The following is a 24,695-nucleotide window of genomic DNA, read 5'->3' as shown; positions in this document are numbered from 1 at the left end:
TCCTCACGATTCATCTCTTCCCCTGTGATGGTGTCCGTGTCGGAAGTGTGTACAAAACCCTCTCTAAAGTTATCTTCGTTGGCCTCCTCACTCCACTGCTGGTTCACGCCTTGTCTTTCTCCTGCAGCCGATGTTCCTCCTCTTTCTATTTTTCCTCCTCTTTTGGCCTCCAATCGCTTGCTTCTCCTCGTCGCTATCATGTGTGCCGTTCGATCTGGTGTTCTAGTCATCAACTTATCCTAGTTTAAATATTGATTATCCTTTAAACCCTAATCTTAAAAGGGATGTCTCGCTAAGATATCTCACTCCTACAACTTTATCTTATCTCTACTCTTAGATGAGGATGAATCACCAATCTAAGTTGTCAATTTCTGGACGCCAAAATGTAACTACTGGAAATCCAGTTGTACACCCAAAAGGAAACTAACCAAGATCTAGCACATGTTAAGTAATATAAACTCGAAAATCTTTATTGATGAATTAACCAGAGAAACAAAATACAAGTTCTTGAATACAAGGAAACTCTAGTCTCACTCTCTAAGCTAAGCTCTCCCCTCTCTCCAAAATCTGACCCTTCCTGCCTTGCCCAAGGACATCTATTTATAGGCCAATCAACCCTAATGGTGTACAACTCATTTTACTTCGCCAGGCTCTCTCGGGAGGGATTTATACTTCGCCCAGACCATTTTCTATAAAGTTTTTCCCCTTTTTTCGCTATCTTCACATGGGTTTGTCGGGACACCTGTCTCTTTTCTTGCTCCCCAATATATTTACTTCGCGATTTATCTTTTCAGCCAAGTTACCGTACTTCGCCCTTTCGGTTTCGTCGTTGATATCTTGTTGGGAACTCTATCTCGGTCTTTCGTAACTTAGATTCTTCGTGTAAATCTCCTCGCTTCTGTACTCATCACCTTTGTACTTCGCGGGATTGATCAGTGACGAGGTAATTCTGACATTCGAATTGACAAGTCCCTGACTGGGATTTTTAGGTGAGATTTTCTAGCCATACTCCTTTCCTTTATGTCCGACACGTTGCGAACCTATTTCGTGTACCCACACCAATACCACTGATTCATCATATTGTGAATCTCCTAACAGATGTATCATTTCATAGATATACTTCACAATGGACCAGACGGTTACAACTTCCTTCGGTCTGTTCTAACGCCTTTTGGTGAACAAACAGGCCTCTTTTAACAGACATGCACAACGCACAATAATTTTAGACTTGCTTTATATTTTGCATCTCGACTTCATAGAAAGTGTAATCAAGGCAAAATCCTGATCTATAACTTTCATTTCTTACCACAAAAATTAAAAGAGCAACCAAAAATTATTGGAAATCATTCTGGGCTAGAACTGACTTCCTGCTCTTCGGAAATTTCGCAGCAACGACTCAGCTTTCTTTATTTTCCAATTTTCAGGAAAATTAGAACCGACAATGAAAACCATGTGCAGCTAACCGACATGTACCCTTTCATACGCCAGACGTCTCTTAGAAGTGTTTCCCATACTTAAGAAACAAATTAGCGCTTCCATTTCAAGAGAAACAGAAAGGTAATAACGACGGTGTGGCACATTTTCCTTATAAATGGATCAGACTTTGCAAGACAGTTTCGAGAGATGCATATTCCAAGATGTAAAACAAGTACCCACCAAAACTTGTATTCGTGAGACTTTAACGTAAGTCAGCACACGTATTTGTTCAAGAACTTTCACTACGGACCAATCTTATTGAATTTTCAATGCATTAGGCAGAGAAAAATCAAGACAGATTTTAATCAAACAGATTTCTCGAACCAATCGATAACAAAGAACTTTCACTACGGACCAATCTTATTGGATATTTATCTTCGTTGCCGATTCTCCAATAATACAACTCGTGTTTTATCCACCGATTCGTTACAACTCTTTGTAACACGGTTTTCATCTATGTATCACATTTCGTAATACCAAAAACGAAACAAGAAAAGAAAGATAAAAAAAGATGAACAATCACAAACTTAAACAAACTTACTTTGGTGTATTGAGGCGAGTAATCACTTTGCTTAAGACATTTGATGCCCTGTATATAATGTTGTTACAGATTTAGCGGCATATCTCTCCAACATTCAACAATACCTCGATGTTTTTCGCATCACTTCGAGAACAACGAACAACGAACGTGAATGGATGTAGCACAAACTCTTCTTTAACTCTTGAAGACACATGCAAATTCTTAAATTTCTATTACTAGTTTCATGACTCTAAAAAAACATACTTGCAATGGAGAATGAGTGGGATTTATATAGGTTTAGAGGTGACTCTCGCAGAAATCCTTTCATGAAGAGTCATAACCCTTAGTGGAGAGTCACATTTCTTGGGACAAGACACTAATGTTGAAAAGACTCAAGTGAGTTGACACACCTATTCATATTTCTATTCAAAAATTCCAACAAGTTTCAAAGCCTGTCAAGTCATCTAAAACTTGAGTTTTGACCCAAAAAGATGACAAAAGCAATGATGTGTACCGGAATCACCACTATCGCATTCATGTAACTTCGCTTAAATGCAATAGAGTCGAGTAGTAGGTACTACCAAACCATATCCGAAGGAATAAGGCATTGCTGCGCGCACTAGGATTAGGATAGGGATTTTGATACGCACGGGGCGTCACACTCTCTATAGCAGAAGAAAGAACATAGTCCTGCACGAGTTTTAGCTCCGTTACTTAAAAAATTGTGAAATTGTCGCACTTACTGTTCCTGATTTGAAATTCCAAAAATAACATTTTGGACTTTTAGCAACCGTTTTGTACTTTTTTTACCATCAAAAATAGACTTTTATCAACTATTAGGACTCCTTGAGTTCCACAAACGTACCACTAACGCAATATTGACCGTTGACTAAATGATGTCGAGTGCTATTGATCATGGACATGAGTCCGGTTGACTGGGGGTTGACTGGTCAATATTTCGAACGCATTATTATTGCATTCCAAAAAATGTTCCCACTACATTCATCGTGCAGTCGTATATAGGGACATTGGCATCATTTCTTTTTTTTTGGTCATATTTTGCCTTAATGGTCATGTATGTTGTTTTTGGAATTCAATAGTATTTTGACCATATATGTGGAATTGGGTGATTTTTTAAGTCCTTTTTCAGCAAAAATCTCTATTTCAGTTCAGTTTTATGCAATCTTTTGATAACGACGGTGAACCGAAAGCATTTCACTTAAATGTACAATTTTGTGATCCCTCGGTAAGGATCGACTGTAATTGCTTTTAACTTCATCCCAATTGGAGATACTGATGTTGTATCTGGTCTGTCTTTGCGTTCATCAAAGATGATGATGCGTAATCACATTAATCAACATTACTCAGCGATATAGTCATAGAAGTAAAAAGGAACCCTGCTCGTCCATAACCAAATTTATGTCATTAATGATGCCGATCGGCACTAGTACTTGATAAAAATTAATGACAGAAGCAATGATGTCACATACTACCGCATTACCACGATCCATCCCATCAATGCTTTAGTCGTGGAACTCTAGATTATTACGTCTACATCCCATGTGAAAACCAGCCATATATATGGTTTGTGGTCACACTTTGCCGAATTGCACAACGATAATTCATTATTTGTTAAAGTTGATCGTCCCTGTATGCACAAAAGAACACAATGCTCTATACAGCCTTGTGATAACATGTTACTTTGTACTTGGGCATTATTTTAAGGAAAATATGTTGTTTACTTGATACATCGTTTTTCTTGGCACTTTTTGGGATAAAAGATTTTTGTTACAAAGAGAGCAAAGGGAGATCTAGACTCTAGGCAGAACAATAATCGTGAGATGAAAGTTGGGTCGTTGGTACCATCACCCAATGATTTTACTACTATGTTACAGTGACACCGGTGATTCAAAATGTTTCAAAGATTTTTTTTTGATCAACTAGTCGATTACGATTCCCTAGATCTGGTTTAGCTGCCCAACAAAAATCTTTCGAAATTCCTTTATAAGTACATACACAAGAGTACAGAAGTATATCTAATTTCAAGTGTACAAAACTAAGAACTTAACCAAGCATTCTCCATGGAAAATACGCAAGATCAAAAAAAGATAAACATTAATGTTCAAGAGCGTGATCATGATATCCCTCACATTGCTATCCTTCCATGTCCTGGAATGGGTCATCTCATTCCTCATCTTGAGTTAGCTAAACGTTTATGCAACTATCATGGCATCCAAGTGACGTTTTTCGTATACTTAACCGAAGCTTCTGCTGCTCAATCTCAATACCTTATCGCGCATCCTCTTCCCGAATCTCTTCATGTATATCACCTTCCGCCGAGAGACATTTCTACTTTCGTAACAGATTTTACTGATATTCAAACTCGTATCTGTATAATCATTCGTGAATCTCTTCCCGACGTCGAATCCTACATTGTTAACAGTCACCATAAGGAGCACACCGGTATTAGTAATACGGGTGTCAGCCCCGTAAATGTTCTCATTGCGGATTTTTTCGCTACGGACTCTTTTGATATCGCTGACAAAATAGGCATACCTAAATACATCTTCTTTTGCCCTGCAGCTGATTTGCTCCTCTTCATAATATATTTTCCCATACTTGATAGCCAAGTGCAAGGTGAGTTCGTTGATCTCAAAGAGCCAATAAAAATCCCTGGTTGTAAGCCTCTTCAACCAAGGGACTTAGTTGATCCGGTAAGGAATCGCAAGACTGATGCGTATAACTGGTTCTTACACCATGCAAGCCGGTTTCAACTAGCTGATGGAGTTCTCATAAACACAAGCCAAGATCTTGAGCCTAAGACTATTAAAGCATTGCGAGAAGATCCAGCCCTACGACAACTAGGTACTCCACGGATATATCCAGTTGGTCCCCTTATTAAGCCATCATCGGCAAAAGTAATGAAAGATGAAGATTCTTATATCACGGCACGGATTAACCAGCAACCGGAGGATTCAGTGATTTTCGTATCATTTGGCAGCGGTGGGACATTATCAGCTGAACAGACGACAGAGTCAGCGTGGGGTTTAGAACTGAGTCGGAAACGGTTCATATGGGTTGTTCGGAAACCAGTAGAAGCGGACGCTTCAGCCGCATTTTTCAGCGTAGGCAACGAGGAGAACAATCCTAATGAATACTTACCACATGAGTATCAAAACAGGATCAATGGAGTAGGCTTGTTGGTAACTACGTGGGCACCACAAACAGAATTACTCGGACATTCATCAGTAGGTGGGTTTCTAAGTCACTGTGGTTGGAATTTGTTAAGGATCGAGCAAGAGAGAGGAGAGCATAAACGCGGAAGCATAAAAGACTACATTGATAATAATTCTTGGTATATCTTTCTCATTAATTCTCTAGCTATTTATACAATCACAAGACTTGGCTCTCAAGGCACAAGACTTGGTTCTCAAGATATTCTATTCCTAATATAACTCACACAACTCTCCTAAATATAGTCTTTCCTATATTATTTCCTAATACCCTCCCTCAAGATGGAGCATGTAGATCACGAATGCCCATCTTGGACCAAAGAAATTTAACTTCGGTTTTTTTTTTTTTTTTTTCTTCCAACGCTTTTGCGGAAAAAAAATCTTCAGATCATAGTTTAAGGACGTTTCGGTCCCCTTCATAGTTTAAGGACATTTCGGTCCCCTTCGTAGTTTAAGGACATTACGGTCCCATCTTCGTAGTTTTTAGGACATTTCGGTCCTCTTCGTAGTTTAAGGACGTTTCGGTCCCCTTCGTAGTTTAAGGACATTACGGTCCCATCTTCGTAGTTTAAGGACATTTCGGTCCTCTTCGTAGTTTAAGGACATTTCGGTCCCAATGCAAGTTTAAGGACATTGCGGTCCCATCTTCGTAGTTTTAGAACATTTCGGTTCCATCTTCGTAGTTTAAGGACGTTTCGGTCCTCTCTTCGTAGTTTAAGGACATTGCGGTCCCATCTTCGTAGTTTTAGAACATTTCGGTTCCATCTTCTTAGTTTAAGGACGTTTCGGTCCTCCCTTCGTAGTTTAAGGACATTGCGGTCCCATCTTCGTAGTTTTAGAACATTTCGGTTCCCTTCGTAGAATACTTCTTGTACTCTTGGTTTCTTGGTTTCTTCGATAGAATACTTTTTGTACTCTCTCGACAACTCATAGGATTTCAACCTATTATTGTTGTTCTTTTTCTCATCACCTCTTGGTGATTGTTTTCTTCTCTCTTTTTTTTTTCTTTCTTCACAACATGAATGTTGTTTCTTCTTCTCTTATTCCAGTCACGCTATTTTTGTGAAACCTTCACACTTCTTTGTTCTTCAAGATTCTCTCACAATCTTGTCGTCTTTACAAAGTCTGCCACACTTTGTAGGATCTCTAAGTTTCTGCCACAAACTCTTCAACCACGCTTCACTTCTTCCAACTGTTATTACACACACTACTCTCACCAGCTTTCTTCTGTTACGCTTCTGTAACAATTCTTCAGTAACACTTAACTGTTAATCTGTAACAGTTCTTCTGTAACTCTTCTGTAACAACCCTCTGTCACGCTTCTGTAACAATCGCTCACTGTAACACCCTTTAGTAACACTTCTGTCCAACTGTGACAAATCTTTAGTAACACTTCTGTAACAAATCAGTGCTTTTTTTTTTTTTTTTTTTTAAATCGTGTTCCAGCTTCTCCAACAGTGACCATAAGTCAACCCACCAAAACACGTCACACGTCTTTGGACTGCCATCATACAATGGCAACAATCACAAAAAACAATTTAACTCCGAACTTCTCCTTCACTTCGGCAATCCACCGACAGTAGCACCATCGTGAACAGGCCAAGCTCATCCCCTAGTTGTCTTCCATCAACTTTTTTTTTTTTTTTTTCAAGAGCAATCAAACTCCAGCAGCTCATTCTCACAGCTAACTCTATTAACAGACCCTTCATATCACAGTTGACCGTCTCTCTACACTTGATCTCCAGCAATCTTCCAATACCATCACATCCAGATCATCTCCACCATTCTCAAACCACAGACTACCCTTGTTTGCTTCACACAAACAATCAACAGCAAAAATTTCTTCATGTAATTATTATAGAACGAAATGCTTTTTTTTTTTTCACGGCTTCAAAACATCCCTTCTTTTCCACGAACAAAATCTCCAAACAAGAATAGCTGGACTACGATGGAAACCATACGTCTTCTTCACAGCTAACGACTTCACAACTTTTTTTTTTTTTTTTTTTTTTAAATAGTTCTCTTCTTCCTTATTCTTCTTGATCTCAAGATTGTAGTAGCAACGGCAGCAAAACTTTCTCTCGCCTTCTTGTTTGAAAGCGTAAGACTTCAGTCACCGCCGCAACCTAGGTTTCTTTCTCGTGCTTGCTTACAACAGCAAACTTTTTTTTTTTTTTTTTTTTTTTAACCCTAAACCGAAAACTCTCTAACTTTCTCTCGCTCTCCTCTCTTCCTCTCACCTTGCTCTGATACCATGTTAAGGATCGAGCAAGAGAGAGGAGAGCATAAACGCGGAAGCATAAAAGACTACATTGATAATAATTCTTGGTATATCTTTCTCATTAATTCTCTAGCTATTTATACAATCACAAGACTTGGCTCTCAAGGCACAAGACTTGGTTCTCAAGATATTCTATTCCTAATATAACTCACACAACTCTCCTAAATATAGTCTTTCCTATATTATTTCCTAATATCTTCTCTGTCCATTTCATCAATCACCATATCACTGCCATGCACGATCAACAATGGCAACAAATCAACTTCTCTGCAGCTCAGCTCCATCCTCCCGGATTCCATGGCAGACTCGTGCTCGTCTCACTTCACCAACAGCAACCCCTTCTCACTTTGTCATCCCATCACCAGTAACCATGAATATCATCATGCAGTCGCCATCAGTCAACAACGAACATCATTCTCCTTTCCTCCATCGTTTCCGGAATTCCTTGCCAACACCATCCATCTCATCATACTACCGTAATGGCAGCATCTTGTCCATCGTCACTGTTTTGTAAGCTCAAGTTCGTCTCACAGATTCGAACTCCATTACCTATACATTTCTTACACCAGCACACATGTGCGCTACCCTTGATGTGAACTCCATTAGAGTTTACATTTACTTCCAGCAAATATATGTGAACCATATAGCCCATTAAGCCCATGTTGTAGACAACGAACTCGATACCTCCAACCCATTAAGTTCATTAGCAGTTGTTGAAAATTATGAACTGATGAAATTTCATAGTTCCCTGGCTATTGGTTCCTACAGAATTTCTTTTTAGCTATAGGATGCCCGTAGTAGTTTTCATGCAATGACAATTCTATCTCTTTTGCGACCAATTGGACGATTTGTTGTTCTTTTCGGGAATAAGCTCCAAAATTCCCACAAAATATAAAAGAAAGCTAATAATACGATTTCGCAAGAAAACTAGCTACGAAAGCATAACCAATTTATACTTAAACAGGTGTTTTTAAACACCTATCAAAAATATCGATCTTCTGGAGTTGAAGTTTGATTTAAGGCAAGCTACACGGACGCAGGAAGGAGAAGATTGTTTGGAGGGTGAAGTTTCTGCAAAGTCTATCTATAGAAGTCTATCAGATGGGGACCCTGACTAGGAAGGGCATCGTATATTGGCAAGTAACCATGTGCCGCCTAAAGTTCTGTTTTTATGCTGGGCTTCTCTTCACAACTCAATTCCAACTAGGTATATGGTGCAGCAGAGGCGAGTAATTATTCAGTCGAATCTATGCCTATTTTGTAACACAGAAGTAGAAACTACGGAGCACTTATTCATCCTTTGCCCTGTGATTATGGAGCTGTGGCAGTACTTTATGTCTTCCTTGAAGGTTTGTTGGGAAATGCCATTCCAGTTTAATTCTTTGATGCTCGGTTGGAGATTGGGAGGAGTAAATGCAAGGGTAAGGATGGTGTGGCAACTGTTGCCATTTGCGATATGTTGGGAAGTTTGGAACGAGCGTAATAGGAGAGTTCATGGAGGGAGAGCTAAAACAAACTATGAGCTACAGATTGCTATAAAGCAATGGATTCACCTGCGGAGCTCTAATACAGACATTTTCAAGCATTATTCTGCTTCTCAGATTTTGCACCAATGAGAGGATATTGTTAACTTGTAGTAGCTTACGGAATTGAACAATCACATTAAACCCCTTATTCAAATCAACTTAACAGTTAAAAGAAAAATACCTAAGAAATGTAGAGACGGACACTGAATTGGAGAAGACCGATTGTAAGCTTTGTCAGCTATAGCTGGTGATTGGAACATTGCCCCTCCGATTATTATCACAAACTTTATCTTCGGAACTTTCGTCAACGATAATCCCTGTTTAATTAGTACAATCAACTCCCATATTACAAGATTATTCAACAAGTTGGATATATATTAATCAAAAATTCAATATTAATAATACCTTAGATTGCAAACCTGGCAAACCTGCAGATAAAATTCCACCTTGAGAGAAACCAAGTAAGCCATCAAATGGACCTTGCTTTATCATTATATCTTCAACATATTCAAGGCATTCATCAAAATTTCTATACTCTGTAGTTTCCTAAAATTCCAAAACAGACAATTAGAAATAGATAAAAGGGATATTTAATATTTGGTACCCAGCAAATGGCCAACACATTAGTTTGGTACCCAACATTTAAAAAATTAAGGATTAGTACCTGGACCCGTCATTGACTGTCAAGTCAAACCGTGAACCAAACAATCTGTTAATTAAATAATTATTTTAAATAATTAATCCTAGTTTAATTGGGGGCCATGCATTAGAGGACAAAAAAGGTCACTAGAACCTAATTTGGGTCACCCCTTATAAAAATATTTTTTAAATGGCTAAAATGTCTCTAAATGATTAGTGTTAAAATTTAATTAATTAGTGATAATCTTAATTAATTAGTGATAATCTTACTTAATTAGAGTTTAATTTTTTTTCCAGATTTTTTGTCTGCAATTTTTAGTCTAACTTTTTTTTTGTCCAGATGGTATGAAAAATCGTCAAGGTATTAAAAATTTACATTGACGACCCTCAACAGTCGTTAATGTTTAGACTGTTGAAGTGACGACTCTAAACTGTCGAAGAATCATTAATGGCGGAAATGTACGACAATTTTGGGTCGTCATAAAAATGATCAATTCCCTGACGACCTTTTGGAAGGGTCGTTACTGTTTGATTACGCATTTGACGACTTAAACAGTCGTTAATGTTTTAGAAATGTCGTTATAGACTGTCGTTAATCTCTAAAAAGAGTCGTTAGTGTATGACAGTTTAGAGTCGTTATTGTTTTGATCATGATGTATATGACGATCCTAAACTGTCGTTAATGTCGATGAAGGGTAGTTAATGAGGGTCGCTACTTGAAAAAAAAAATATTAATCAAGAGTAAAATAGTATATTGATCTTCCGATTTTTACACTCCTGAAAAATTTGGGGGGAAAACAAAATTCCATGGTCCCCAATTAAGCTAGGTAATTAATCTATCAATTTTTAACAGCGTTAACTCACCGTTACAAAAATAAAAATAAAAAAATACAGTAATAAAGTTAATTCATTACACCTCTCTCACACTTTCTCTACCACAATTTTCTTCTTCTTTGTTTCAAGTCAGAGATTTTTTAAGTTTCAAGTCCTTCCAAGAATAAAGACTTGTTCTCTCAAAAAATCCCGTTGAAAAGAATTTCATATGCTTAATCAACAATTCAATACATCATATGACTCTAATTGCTTTGAAGAAAATGAGCAACATCTTTCGATCGAAGTCGGTGTAGAGCTCCAACTACACTAACAAGAAACCTTCACCGAACAGTTTCCATTCATCTCTTCCACCAAAACCAGAAACACTCACCACTACCACCACCACCACAATCAAGTAAATGATTTCCAGATAAAACCCATCCCTAATTTCACGTATTCCTACTTAATTTCAAAACCCCATTAACGAATCAAAACCTAAATCTAGCTAAAATTCAATCAATCCCCGTTATTAAAATCCTATTTTCCAACTCAATCAACAAATCAATCATCCAAACTCTTCGGAACCTAATTTCCCATAAAAAAATTCATTATCAATAACAAATCTGAATTAATTTACATTCACATTTAGATAAAATGAGGAAAGATAAAATTAATAATTTCCTGGAACTTACACCGTTCTTAGTCTAATCTGACATGGTATGAGTCAGTCTGAAACAGAGTCTTAAGTTGTATAAATGTAGCCCACACTTAAATCTAGCCCATAGGACTTAGTCTAATCTGACATGGTATGAGTCAGTCTGAAACAGAGTCTTGGTGATTGATGTTACTACTGATATTGATGTTGTTTCTGTTTCCATTGTCTCGCGGGAAAGAGTCCAGCAACCTCCATCCCCTATAAGTTAGCCGAAACTAGCAGATATCACTGTAGTACAGTGGTGAAGCTATTCAGAATGACACTGGTGATTATAGTTCAAAATCAAAACTCGTCAGCACCAAATCCTTTACTGATAAAATAAAGAGTTGCAAGGAGTGTGCCTCGTCAGTCTGTCCCACTCAAGATTCCCATACTGCGTGTCATCCTCATTAATTCTGGATGGTTACTTTTAGACGTAATACTCTAAAATTTGGACAACTAACATAGGCCGGATCTAGGACAAAATAAATCCAGACCTTTGATCATTCTTGTCTTCACCCCACTATCAGTTCCAATTAATGACAGAGTCATTCCGCTCTTTAGCATTAAGATTGTGACACGTCATGTCTCGATTTTGGAATAGCCCATGTTGTCCCGGCTGCAGCAAGGTCCCTTTTAGACTAAAAAAACACAAAGAAATCAAACAGGATGATGAGAATGATATTCATACCCCCTCCCTAAACAAGGAAAATAATTAGGATCAACAAATGATCTATACATTTGTAAATGAGTGTTGATTGTACTAATTAAACAGCGATTAGCGTTGACGAAGGTTTCGAAGATAAAGTTTGTGATAATAATAGGAGGGGAAATGTTCCAACAATTATAGTTGACAACGCTTATAGTCCTTCTTCTCCAATTCAGTGTCCGTCTCTTCATTTCATATGTATTTTTTTTACCTGTTAAATTGATTTCATTAATGGGTTTAATGTGATTGTTCAATTACGTATACGTCTAATTTGATTGCTCACTGTGACAACATTGATACATTTTGATAATATTATTGTTGAATTGGGCTTAAGACTAGGCTTTTCTTAAATGTAGCCCACACTTTAATGTATCCCACACTCAATTCCAGGAACATCGATTCTCGTGATGAGAAATGGGTTGGCAGAACGCTTCATTACAATCAACAGGGAAGTAGCCGCTTATGCTGCATTGATAGTGCAAGCCAAGAGAGGCCGGAAGAGTGGTCTTGTGGATATTTATGTTGAAAGACAGGTTCGAATAGATTAGTAGCGAAAACATGGCAAACAGTTCGCCTCCGAAAGTTGTTATCATATTTTGAAGGTGTTGAACAAATATAGTCCAGAATTGTTAGCAACTAATCAACAAGTACCTAAAAATTCATTATATAATTCTTCTCCCTCAACACCAAATTCTTCACCATTTTCACCAGGTCCATATAATTCTTCACCAGATACCCTAAGAAACCCAAATGTGGACTTAATTCTCAATGATGATGGTAAGACAAAATTTCCAGGGAGGAACGCTGCTAGACTGGCTAGAAAATTAGCTCAAGAATGAGGAAGTTCCAATGAATTTAACATGGCGGAGTATATGGAACATCAGAAGACCGTCGAGAAGCAAAGAGCAGTTGACAGAAAATTTCAAAACAGAGAGAGTAAGAAAAGTCACCTTTCTCAAGAAAAATTTCGGTTTGACTATGATAAGCATAACATTCTTCAAGGTGACACTTCAATTATGAACCCCATCAAAAACATCTGTGGCAAATAGAATTTAACAGGATTCAAGCACAGATTGAACAACAAGTTGGATTTACTAACAACCAACCTGGTGGTGATAATGATGAGGATGAGTTCGATGTAGTAGTTACTCTAGATGATTGATGTATTAATTTAAGTTTTAATTTGAAGTATTGCATTTTTAATATGATACGTTGTTATTGTATTCTACTTAATATTAGTTTGAAATGAAAAGTTGATTAATTCGAAATGTTGTTGCAGTCTACTTAAATAAGTTTTGCTCATTAACTCAAAATAAAATACATAACTTAAACCAAAATACAAAAATTAATAATTAAACCAAAATACGTAACTTAATAGTCACTCTCTTTCATGCTCTGCCCAAAGATTCAGTCTCAGATCATCTCTTAAACTGTCATACAAATTCTGATTCTGAATGTAATTAGTCATTTAAGCATAATTTCTCGCAAGGACGCCTCTTTGTGGTTGAATCTCCGGACTATAATCTTCATCTTCATAGTTAGTCCACTACACCAAATTCAGGATATAGCAACTGAGACTCGCAACAGAAATGTGGTTGTTGCGAATTTTCAGTTGCGAATTGATGTTGCAAATTTCGCAAATGCTGGCACTCTGTTGCTACTCGCAACTGTATGATTTCGCGCATGCTAAAACTGCGTGTACCAGTAAACACATTTTTTTACCATTGCTTCACGCATGCCAATTTCGTGTGTGCCTACACGGGTTTATCCTCGAGAGTTTTTTTTTTCAGTTTCATTTCAGCCACAAACACACTCGCCCTCTCTCTCACTCTCTCAGACCAGATTTGCAGAAGAAAATAAATCCGTCATCGAAACTCTTCCGCCATTGAAACCAGAGCAGGTAATGATGTTATTTCTTTATTTAAATCGATTAATGATGTTATTTATTCGTGTATTTTGGTAGATTGATAGTTAGGTTTTCGTTTTTAAGCTTGTTGATGGTATTTTTATGCTATTTCTGCAGTTGGAAGCACCAATCTGGAATTTTAGGTTATATTTCACAAGGAGTATGTTCATCTTCTTTTTCTAGTTTTCTATTTTGGGTTTGATTTTATGTTTGTTGGTAATTAGGGTTTTATTTTACGTTTGTTGGTAGTTAGGGTTTGGTTTTCACAAGGGTTTTTTCATGCTATTTGTGCGGGTAGAAGATTTAATCTGAGATTTCACGAGGAGTTACTGCAGCTGCTATTGCTAATCAGTAGGTGTGGTCTCTTCTTTATCTAGTTTTCTATTTTGAGTTTGATCTTAGGTCAATTTTGGTTCTGTGAGAATTGGGTTTCTTTGATTTTTCGAATTTGAATGAGTATGGAACTAAGAAATAAAGATGAACTTCATTTGGGAAGTTTTAAGATATATTTCACTTTTGTTTATTTGATCAGGCTTCAAATAAGTGGTAGAGTATCTGTTAAAGTTTGTTCTTTAGGTTTACAATGGAATGACTCAGCTGGGTTTTGAAAAGATTCACCGAGATTTCAGGTTTAATCTGTCTTAGTGCTCATTTGATCAGCTCAATTTAGCACTTTTAATCTTATACGCTCTTCTATGGAACAACAAATCCAGAACTCTTTTCATGTTGATATTGGATAAGAATAGTGATCTTGGTATCATACATACAACCTCTTTTGAGAAAGTATCAGTCACACCTTGTAGGTTGATAGAAGTGAAACATTCCCTTATACAGAAATGAAAGAGATCGGGAATTTTAATTCTCTTTCCAAATGATTGTGTAACTCACTGAGTTTTGTTAGACACCAGGTCAAGTATTGCCAGTCTGCGTCTTTAGCTTCAGAATTTGAGCCAAGGGACCATTAAAATGGAAGTACGTCAGTAGCTTCATCATGTAAAAAATCATTTGTACTTATGAAGTGCCAAAATATGCAGTTTTGGGACTAAGCAGACACACTATCTCTCTATATGACTGTGATTTCCGCTGTTTTAAGATTGGTGGGGAAACACATTGTAAAGGTAATTTCTTACCTTTTTTCTGTCCAAGGTTGGATGGTATTTAGTTGACGTCCTTGAACTATTATAATTAGTTCTTTTCTTTATTTTTTTCTTATGACAGGTTAACTCAGACGAAGGCCTTGAGGTTAAATTATGAGGTTCAGCTGCAGACGGGAGCCCACCCACAACACTGTCACCTACCATGTTGGTTTTGGACTGGAGATGTATGAGCTTTTAAAAATATGTTCATGTTTGCATGTGTGTGTGTTTCCTTAACAATATCACCTAGAATCTCTAAGTTATGAATTTTGCAGGCGAGAAATCCCATGATACTCCATATGAAGTTAACATCACTATTCTAGTGGAAGGTTATGAGCCCATTAACTATATTTTTACAAAAATGTGTGGTAAGTTCTTTTATATGTTTGTGCATGCAGTTACTTTTGTAGTATTTAAATCTCTAAGTGAAGATTTATTAAAAATAATAAACAAAATTCATTTGATTTTGACAACTCTCAAGAAAGGATATGTTAGTTCAAAAGAAACTTAAATGTACATGCTAAATGTCATGACAGTCTTAGCAATTGTGTTTCAGTCATGGACTCATGCTCTATATGCTCAGCTTCATGAGCATCGTTTTTACGTGTATTGCCTCCTATGGAAAAGTCGAATATATGATTTGATTTTGTAGAATGCAGTCTAATGCTATTTGCACTGCACATGGTCTATCAACCAACTGGAGAAGATCATATGGTCTTTGCTTGCTCTCTCTCTATGTGCTTCATGGGAGAATATGACTCAGAACTACCTGGAAGACTTCTGTATAATGTACAGTATGTATGTGTGATGCATTTGTTGCAATAAAAAAATAACATGATAAACTTTGCATAAAGGACAGTCAGTATATGCTCATTGGGAATTTGTCCACATCTTGGAGTAACATTTGCATTTCTTATTTTGAATTGTGCAGATTCATAGTAACGTCAAAAGTATTCTGTTGTGGAGCGTTCATCTATAGAACACGTGTTGAACACCTGGTGAGTTGTGTTGTCTTCAAGATGGTTTCGTGCTACTTTTCCTTTCAGTTAACTGCTTGGATAATTCGAAGATGGTCGATCCTTACCAGTTAACTGCTTTGATAATTCAAAGACGGTGGATCCTTACATATTCTTTTATCTGCAGCATGGGTTGGAAGCTTTACCAGGCATGTTGTAACTTGGAATAAGATTAGCATCTTTGCGTGGCTTTGTTAAGATTTTTGTCCCGCTATGGCTTGCTAACATTGGATGTTCATTCAACCGTCATAATTTAGGTTAGTGGGGGAGAAGGAGGAGGGTTAACAGGAGGTTACACAAGAGCAGAAGACCCTACCAACACGTTTGCCAATCAAGTTTCTTGGGAACGACAGCCTGTTTCTGGTTAAGGAACTCGAAGAACCACTGAAGTGAAATATGGTTCGATCTGATTAACAAGTTTGACATGTAACTGATGTAAGTCATCATCTTCCTCTTTTATATTTTCCCTTTGTTTTGGTGCGCGTCAACAATATGGTTCGATCTGAAATAGAGCATTTTTGCATGTCTCTGCAGCTTTGGTTACGCGTTGGGTAATGCAGCCTGAAGGATATTATTCATGTGAGGACCCTTGTTGAGATTTTTTTTTGTGGTATATGCAATTTCAAGCTTTAACTCTTGACGTAGAGGTGTGAGCTATCTAAACCTTGTGTCCTGCGCTGATTCATTTTCTGTGATATTAAATCAAGTGGTTCAATACTTCGGCGCTTAATTTTCTCTTAACTAGACTCTGAATTTTCCAATCTGAATTGTTGGTTATTCATGTACTATAATGAAATTTGCTGGTATAAGTATGATTAGAGATTTCAGTATGACTTCAATTGTATTTAAATCTGTCAGGTTGGAGTTGGTGGTGGGTGGTTGGGACTTAAGATCTGTAAGAGTGGGCACATTTGGAAAGAAATTCTTTTTGATATTCAAAATTATTTATTTTCCTGGATTCCTGAATCTAGGCCTTATTGTACATGGATATAATATTACCTTAAACATCAGGATCAGGCCCTCTAAAACCATTAATTGGATGAAGCTGAGCAAGGTGCACCAGGGGAGACCACAAGGATTGCTTTTACCTCCTCCTGTTTTTGTCAACTCAGAACTAATAAGAGAGGATCAAGCGCAAAATGTTGTTAAGTTTCTGTCACACCCAAAAATTCGAGGTTCTCTTGTCATGTACAGACGATCTTTTTTGGATAAGAAGAGACTCTCACGCAAGGAGATAGACGAAGCTTTCTGTAGAGTGCATGTAAGCTAAATTTGTTTTCCGCTTTTTACTGCCGTTCAGAATATTTAGCCTGTAAACTTTATTGCTTGCTTGCACCAATGAACTTGACAGAAGGAACCTTTTGTCCAGAATTCTCTGCTCAAGCCATGAGAAATTTCATGATATTCTTTGTATTACAGGATCCACCCCCACCAACTACAACTACACCGGAAACTATCCCAAATCAAGGTATGAAGCTGTTAATAATTTCTCATTACAAATAATTGTACTATGAAAGCTGGTATGGACCTTAAAGTATTTTGAGCAGAATCCTTCTTGGTTACCTGGTGTGACTCTCTAATGTGTCTACTAATTTGATTATTGGTTTCAGATTGCCAGTCAATTTTACCTATCAATTCGCAACCTCAAATACAAGCACAAGATCCGCAGTCTGCAGTTCCTCCCCCTAGTGGCTTGGTTTCCAAAATGCGAGCCCGATCTCACTTGTCTCATGCTATTCTTGCCATAGGATTTCTTGCTGCTTCAGGAGCTGGTACTGCACTTTTTTTAAGGTATCATTCAAGTTTCTTCTTGATATAATGTATTTTATCCCACTTGCACAAGATAATATAACCCATGCATGAGATATGAATTTAGGATATGTATGTGTTGGAAGATGAATTTTCAGTTATTGGACTTCAAATGGCAAAATGATTAGATAAAATTGTTCATTCTTCTTCTATCTGAATATATATTTCTTTTGTAGAATGTTGTTGTCCCTAGATTGAAGTTGTGGATCCGCAAGGTGGTATTGGAGGAAGATGGTGATGACTCCCTAGAGAAAAATACCTCAAAGACAAACCCAGCTAAAGAGGCAGTAGCAGCTGCAAAAGCTTCTGCATCTGCAGCTTCGGATGTAGCTAAGGCGAGTTAGGAAATGTTGAACTCAAAACTTGAAGGTGGGTTTATCTAATGAATGACTTGAGGCTTCAGTATTGCCTATATGCATATTTTCTCGCCAGTTACTTGAATTTGTGACCTTTGCATGTATTTCTCAGAAAGAAAGTACCAATAGTTCAGCATTTGATGACAATGGCATCCTATAGGCAGAAAATTGTATCTTATACATTCACTATGCTTCTGAAACTAAGTTACAGTCTATGTGAAATCTAGAGAAAACAAAGTTAGAGGCTTTCTGAAACTAAATGATACATATAAGTTGTTTCCTTCTCTTTTCTTCCATGTATCATTGAACATATCATTATCAATACAAGTTGTGCGGAATGTGATTGGTTTGATACTTTGGTTGCTTGATTGATTAAATCAGGGTCATGGGGTATTTACAGGATAAACTAGAATGGGGTGGGGGAATTGTTGACCAGGACAACAAAGACCGACCTTTTTCTTTTTGTTGCTAAGATTTAGCAACAGATAAATTCTGTTGCGATATTGGTACCGGAAAATAGAAGTCAATCCCATTGACTAAGTCAATAACTTTAGCAACAGCAGTAGAAATTTCGCAACACGCATTTTCTGTTGCTAAATGTTTACCATAACTATTTGGGTCAGTCTACGTTGACTTAGTCAAGCTTTTGCAACTAATAATAAAATTTCGCAACTGTTTAGGAGCAGTTGCGACTCAAAAGGGTCGAAACAGAGACTAACTGTTGCGACCAAATATTCGCAACACCTACATTCCGTTGCGAATATTTGTTACACCACGTTTATTTGCATCTGTGAGAGGCAGTTGCGTATGTCCATTTTTGGTGTAGTGGTCCACTCATTATCGCGACGGGTTTCCTGAATTACCATGTTATGAAGGATTATGCAAGTGAGCATAGTCTTGTGTATTTCTTAAGGACTCAACCACGATATGGCCCACAAATGATAGCGAACTTTCTCTTCAAAACTCCAAAGGCGCGTTCCACATCCTTCCTCAATGCCATTTGGCGATTGTTAAAGTGCCGATATGAATTTTCCAATGCACCGACAGGAGGCTGACGATAACGTTAAAACAAGGTAGACAATTTTGGGTAGATACCATCCGCAAGATAATACCCATGAGTGGTTGAATCGCAGGGACGCCTCTTTGTGGTTGAATCTCTGGACTTAGGCCAAGCATTATGGTAGGGGTTATCCCTTCCCTATCCCCTAAATATATGGAAATTTCTCAAAATCCATGTATTATGATCTCCCATATCCTTACTAAGTAGGGATATCACATCCCTACATTTAAAGCTGAATCAGATCTGATCCAAGTAAGAGGAAAGTGAAATCACGCGGAAACTCAGTTTCAGTATGAAAAACTACTTTATGGAAACTGAGTTTCCGTGTGATTTTCAATGGATACTTAGTTGTCGTTTGAGAATTTTTTTGTTTTACCCTTTATTTTTACTTTTAACTCTTTTATTTCTACTAAAACTCTTTATTTTCTATTATATCTTCATTTTTTACTCTTCAATTTTATTTTATCTACAAATAATAATTATCTAAATCGGTGGAAATAAAATTTTGAAAAAGATAAAATAACGGCACTGCTCACACAAAAACTCCAGTATAGAGAAGGGATAAAAACAGACTACAATGAAATTGCCTTGTGATCCGTATCCGTTCCCCGCAATTAAGGGACATAGTACTTGGCCTTATAGTTGTTAATAGCTCTTTATTTTATTCGAGGTATTCTTCACCCATTTCTTTGCTTTGGAAAGAAAAAAATAAGTATACATTATGATAATTTTTTAACAACAAGGATAAGGCTCTTGAAAATGACACTCCAAATTTTCCAAGTCTTTTGTTAAATGATTGGAAATTGGAAATACAAAAGTAAAAGCACCAATGAAAACAAAAAAAAATATTATTATACTATTACATTATCCAACTTCCAAATCTAGTGAGTGTTTTTTTTTTACAAGGAAAATTTTTTACTGCTTAAGAGTCAGGATTGTAAACATCCTTTGCCACAAGGCTACAAACTTGCACTGGAAAGTTACTAGTGAGGAGAACAGGTATAGCTGACTCTCTCACTGATCGAGCAATACTGTCTGCAACTTGGTTATTGTTGCGTTTGGTAAAAGAAAAATGACAATAAGAAAACTTAAGCTTAAATGTTTGATAGCTTTAAGTGTACTTCTATTCTCCCATTGGATGAGAAGATTATTTTCAACTAAAGACTGAATGACAAGCTGCGCATCTGATTCAATGTGAACTTTATTGAGATGCAGTTCTTTCGCCCATTGAAGTGCTTCGAAAACTGCCATGCATTCTGCCACCTCAGCACTTAGAACTCCATCTGAATAGCTCCCTTTGATGCCAGTGCAGGTACCTGTGTGATCACGGATAATGATACTCATGCCAGCTTGGTTAGTATCTTGATCAACTGAAGCGTCAGTATTAATTTTAAGACAGTCACGAGCAAAGAAGTACTTACATCCCTTTTATAAGACTTAGCTTCTTTGTTCACGGATAATGATACACGAATCTAGTGAGTGTGAAACCCAAACTATCGCACTCATCTAGGCTTTTTAAGAATGTCGTGTTTATGACTCCATACTTTCGCCACGACCGGCCGGCTACTATCCTCTGTGCCGAGAATTCTTTGTTCCTCTATGCCGCCACTAACAAACCGCCACGTGTTATAAAGATTTGATTACATTTAACGCTGTTAAATCCTTCAATTAGATCTTCTTCTTCCTTCTTAACCAAAAAAAAGCGAAAATAGACGAACCCTCGGGTTTGATTCATCCGGATGAATCACTAAAAGAAATTTTGTATTTTAAATTATGAATTGAAGTCATAACTTGCTTCTGTGAATAAGAAGACCATAATCATTCATAAGAAAAAAAGTTAATTTTTATCAATTTCTTTGATCTGTTTAACAGTTTAAGCTTGATCAATTTGCTGATACGGGGATAAATAAACGCTACATATAAAGTCACCAACAAGAAAAAGCTTTTATTAATTTGGTCATGACCATCATCATCTCATTGCATGATTTATTTTTTTTCCCAAATGATCTGATGGCAGAGATTCTTCAAAGAGAAAACAGAAAAAAACTATTACTACTATCCAAGTATTATGGGTCAGAAGAAAAACTACGTATATGCTACAAATCACGAAGACAACTACGCTATAACTTGTACCATATTCATGTTTTGTTTCGTAGAAAAACCTTCTGTTTCGTTGTTTTAATTCAATTAGTTAACCTACGGCTAACGGCGTGAGATGGTCGAATAAAAAGAAAAGCATGTGGCGGTTAGTTAGTGGAGGGCACAGAAGAACAGAGAATTCTCGGCACAGAGGATCCGGAGCCCGACCGGCCTTAGTCCACTCCGACTTAACCATAGTTAAACAAAAATGAAGTACTTACATCCATTTTATAAGACTTTCCATTATTCCACGCAACCATCCTTCAATTCTGTACGTTGGGTAACTATTTTATGAGCCGGTTGTAATTATACTTGGCTACAAATCAGCTTCAACATACATGTTCTTTCATCGATCGCACGTTGGTATAACTTTCGAAACTCGTCAGCATAAAAAACAAGAGACATGTATGTTCTTTCTTTTCGAAAGATGTGTGTATCTTCCTTTTCTTCCCGTTCTGCTAATAGTTATGTTCGATCATATATATATATACATCTGTCAGAACTGCATGAGCATGTCAATATATTACAGCTAGAATGATAGAGGAATTGTATAATGAAAGGATATATGCATAGGCTCGTTTCATGTGCTAGAATAGCAATTAAGTGTTGCAATTCAAAAAAGAAGTGTGGCATTTTTGTTAACATTAGTTCTCTCCTAACATTTGCTCGCATTTGAACTAGCAGCGAGATAGTAGCGGTGAATGGTTCAGCGCTATAAAAATTACGTTTTCATTGAATGGTTCGGCGCTAGGAGATTCATTTTTTGATCTGACGGCTGAGATTTAAAACGCTGAACCAAACAGCGCTGGGTGGTGGTTATGGACCGCAAATCTAGCTATTAGATTAGCACTCCCATTGGAATTAGGAGGTAGCCCTAACTGACGTGGACTGCTAGATTAGCACAGCATAGGACTAAGCCTAATCTCAACCCTCTAGATGTACCTAATTACATATATGATGTCGACATAAATAAGTTGCATCTTGTAAGGATACAAATGACTTATGATGTTGACATAACTAGCCGTACCTGTGATTTGTTTTTGGGTGTGTTTAATTTGAATGGTGCTAGCTAAGTCGCATATGAAAAACTTTCAGCTCAGACAAATTCAGATTGAATTAAGCCATCGAGCATCAGTCACCACCAGGGGAAGATAGCCACCGGCTCATTATACCATTCAGGAGATCATCAATATATCCGTAGTCTTCTGTACACATTGAGAACTTCGATCAGGTACGTACATACGATCATTGTAGTTTTAGCCAATTAAACTCATCTTTTATATGCTATAATTGAGTTATATATATCCCGGATCCTGCATGTTTGCAGAAGAAAAGCTTCTTTGATCGCAAAAGAAAATTTCCTGGAAGTAAACTAAGACATTAAAACCTTAACCAGCAGACAAAAGGGTTAGAAGCTTTTGAAGATGGATGCAATGCATTTTGAAACCAACCAAGGTGTTAATGGCGATGTTACACGAGAAACGTCAAAGTGTATTCGAGACGTAAATGGGCGAATTCATCACCGGAAACATTCAAATTTTTCAAATGTTGACAACTATTGGAATTCTATGGTTCCCGGCAACAAGGATCTCAGCCTGCTTCCCAATAGGGTAACTCCTACCTCATCTATTTTTGTATCGCCATCGTCAACCTTGGAAGACGCTCAGATGCAGTTTCTTCAACCTAGCTCATCGCCAACCGAGTATATAATGCCTCAAACTCAGACCATGTTACCTATTCTACTGCAAGGTGAAAATCTAGAAGCTCAACGGTACGAGGACCAGCAGCAGATTGTAAATGTTGGACGCTCGGAATTGCTTGGGGATATTATTGGCGCTGGCACTTTTGATTTGGCCGCCGGCCGCACAACCGATACTACCTGGGATGACAACATTATGTCTCATCCAAAGGGGTTTCAAATACAATCTATACGGGTTGACTTTATCATGAACCATGACGATCAGAATTCTCAAGTGGATGCGAGTAAATCTAAACATTCCAAAATCCTTGCTGGCAATCACAACCAGACGAATGGAAGCATTACATTTTCCCTTGAAGATGAGAAGAATACTACCACTGATGCTGTCAACAAGCCTCGAATGCGTTGGACGCAGAAGCTGAACAACTGCTTCGTACAAGCCATTAATGATCTAGGTGGCGCTGATAGTAAGTATTATGATTGCATAGACTATATATGACTTGTTGCTGTTTGTTTTACTCATATGGTTCTGCAAAGATCTTTTGATGACATTGTCTTGATGAACGACTTTATGATCTCTTTAAAATGCAGAAGCAACTCCAAAAGGTATACATAAGAAAATGGGGATCGAAGGATTAACTATTTACCATGTGAAAAGCCACTTGCAGGTTAAAATCTAGCTACTCTCACTACTAAATAGCAATGATTATTAGAATGCGTATATATATATATATATATATATATATAAGTAATTTATGACCGACAATTACACCAAATTTGCAGAAGTACCGGCTAATGAGGTACCAACCTGACATCAAATAAGGTAATTAACAGAAAACACCTGGAACTTCTCTTGTATCAAATGGATTTTAGTCTTGCCTTGGGTATCATGAATGACTAACATTTCGATAAGATTTTCACACCTCCTAAATCTAAGTTTACAATTTCTCAGATAAAAGGTTACAGTGCACAAACAGGAGTGCAACACCTGAAAAAGAAAGCGAGCCTTCAAAGAAGTAAGTCAGGCATATCTCTTTTAACCTTGCATAAGGATTGTTCGGTTCATGATTGGAGAAACCTGCAGTGCTCTCAGTACTTAAAAGGTGCGGTAAAATCACTCAACGCGGAGTAAAAGTGCGGTCAAATGACTTGACACAAATAGCCTGCTCTGACAACTCAAAACCACAGAATCAGATAACTCAGACAATATGACTAATATTAATCCTCTCTTCTCGTCGTTCTCGAAGGTCCGCAACTGAATCAGAAGTTCGACTTCAGTGGGAGCTTCAAAAAAGCCTTCACGACCAACTTGAGGTGTGTCACTCTCTCCTCCATGTTGGTTAAACTTCAACATAGAAGTCACTAACAAGCTGGTTAGGACAAGATTAGGAAATTGATGTAATCCTAAGGGAATTAGAAGTCATCTAGTTCTAAGAAAAGGAAAGACATGTAATAAGGTAATAGGACTAGGAAAAGGAATTCATAGTTCTATATATATATGATCACCAAAGTTGTGGTTGATCATATGAGCAAGATTAGAGCTTGTGTTTAGTTTTGAGAGATTTTCTAAACATCAATAAAGAGAATTGTCTTTATATAAGATAAGTTTCATCTTGGAGTTGCCATTAATTGGTATCAGAGCTTGTTTCTGAGCCATGGAAAACGAAACCACCATTGTGGGTG

General features: G+C 37.3%; 2 protein-coding genes and 1 long non-coding RNA gene across 7 annotated transcripts; all 3 read left to right on the top strand.

Moving 5' to 3' along the window:
• The first annotated feature begins 4,077 nt into the window (after positions 1-4,077).
• On the top strand, positions 4,078-9,126 carry LOC113339645 (hydroquinone glucosyltransferase-like). The gene is made up of 2 exons (XM_026584884.1): positions 4,078-5,248; positions 8,780-9,126. The coding sequence occupies exons 1-2, from the start codon at positions 4,078-4,080 to the stop codon at positions 9,124-9,126; spliced, it is 1,518 nt and encodes a 505-aa protein (XP_026440669.1).
• A 4,571-nt stretch (positions 9,127-13,697) lies between these two features.
• On the top strand, positions 13,698-16,099 carry LOC113340331. Of its 2 annotated transcripts, none has more exons than XR_003355445.1 (8): positions 13,698-13,791; positions 13,915-13,957; positions 14,047-14,152; positions 14,832-14,915; positions 15,016-15,118; positions 15,209-15,727; positions 15,865-15,931; positions 16,021-16,099. It is a non-coding gene; the product is annotated as an uncharacterized LOC113340331 (long non-coding RNA). The 2 variants fall into 2 exon arrangements; XR_003355446.1 differs by having other exon boundaries at positions 16,077-16,088.
• Positions 16,100-16,127: 28 nt separating this feature from the next.
• LOC113340330 (peroxisomal membrane protein PEX14-like) lies at positions 16,128-18,444 on the top strand. 4 transcript variants are annotated; one of them, XM_026585538.1, is made up of 7 exons: positions 16,128-16,384; positions 16,484-16,528; positions 16,808-16,844; positions 16,961-17,210; positions 17,369-17,417; positions 17,560-17,740; positions 17,952-18,444. In XM_026585538.1, exons 4-7 carry the CDS (start codon positions 16,989-16,991, stop codon positions 18,100-18,102), a joined length of 603 nt encoding a protein of 200 aa, XP_026441323.1. In that variant the 5' UTR covers positions 16,128-16,384; positions 16,484-16,528; positions 16,808-16,844; positions 16,961-16,988; the 3' UTR covers positions 18,103-18,444. The 4 variants fall into 4 exon arrangements, with proteins under 4 accessions (XP_026441323.1, XP_026441321.1, XP_026441320.1 ...); XM_026585536.1 differs by having other exon boundaries at positions 16,808-17,210; XM_026585535.1 differs by having other exon boundaries at positions 16,484-17,210.
• The last annotated feature ends 6,251 nt before the right edge of the window (positions 18,445-24,695 follow it).

The sequence above is a fragment of the Papaver somniferum genome, unplaced genomic scaffold (assembly GCF_003573695.1).
Source record: "Papaver somniferum cultivar HN1 unplaced genomic scaffold, ASM357369v1 unplaced-scaffold_21, whole genome shotgun sequence".
NCBI classification, from domain to species: Eukaryota; Viridiplantae; Streptophyta; class Magnoliopsida; order Ranunculales; family Papaveraceae; genus Papaver; species Papaver somniferum.
Note: the sequence above shows the minus strand (reverse complement) of the source record. Positions and strands in the feature narration are given on the sequence as shown.

Excerpts from the sequence above, each read along its gene's own strand:
- LOC113339645 (XM_026584884.1), top strand. The coding sequence starts at position 4,078 with ATGGAAAATACGCAAGATCAAAAAAAGATAAACATTAATGTTCAAGAG. Across the intron at positions 5,249-8,779 it reads ACTCGGACATTCATCAGTAG|AAGTAGAAACTACGGAGCAC; the intron begins GTGGGTTTCTAA and ends TTTGTAACACAG.
- LOC113340330 (XM_026585535.1), top strand. The coding sequence starts at position 16,740 with ATGAAATTTGCTGGTATAAGTATGATTAGAGATTTCAGTATGACTTCA. Across the intron at positions 17,418-17,559 it reads GGAAACTATCCCAAATCAAG|ATTGCCAGTCAATTTTACCT; the intron begins GTATGAAGCTGT and ends TATTGGTTTCAG. Across the intron at positions 17,741-17,951 it reads GGTACTGCACTTTTTTTAAG|ATTGAAGTTGTGGATCCGCA; the intron begins GTATCATTCAAG and ends TGTTGTCCCTAG.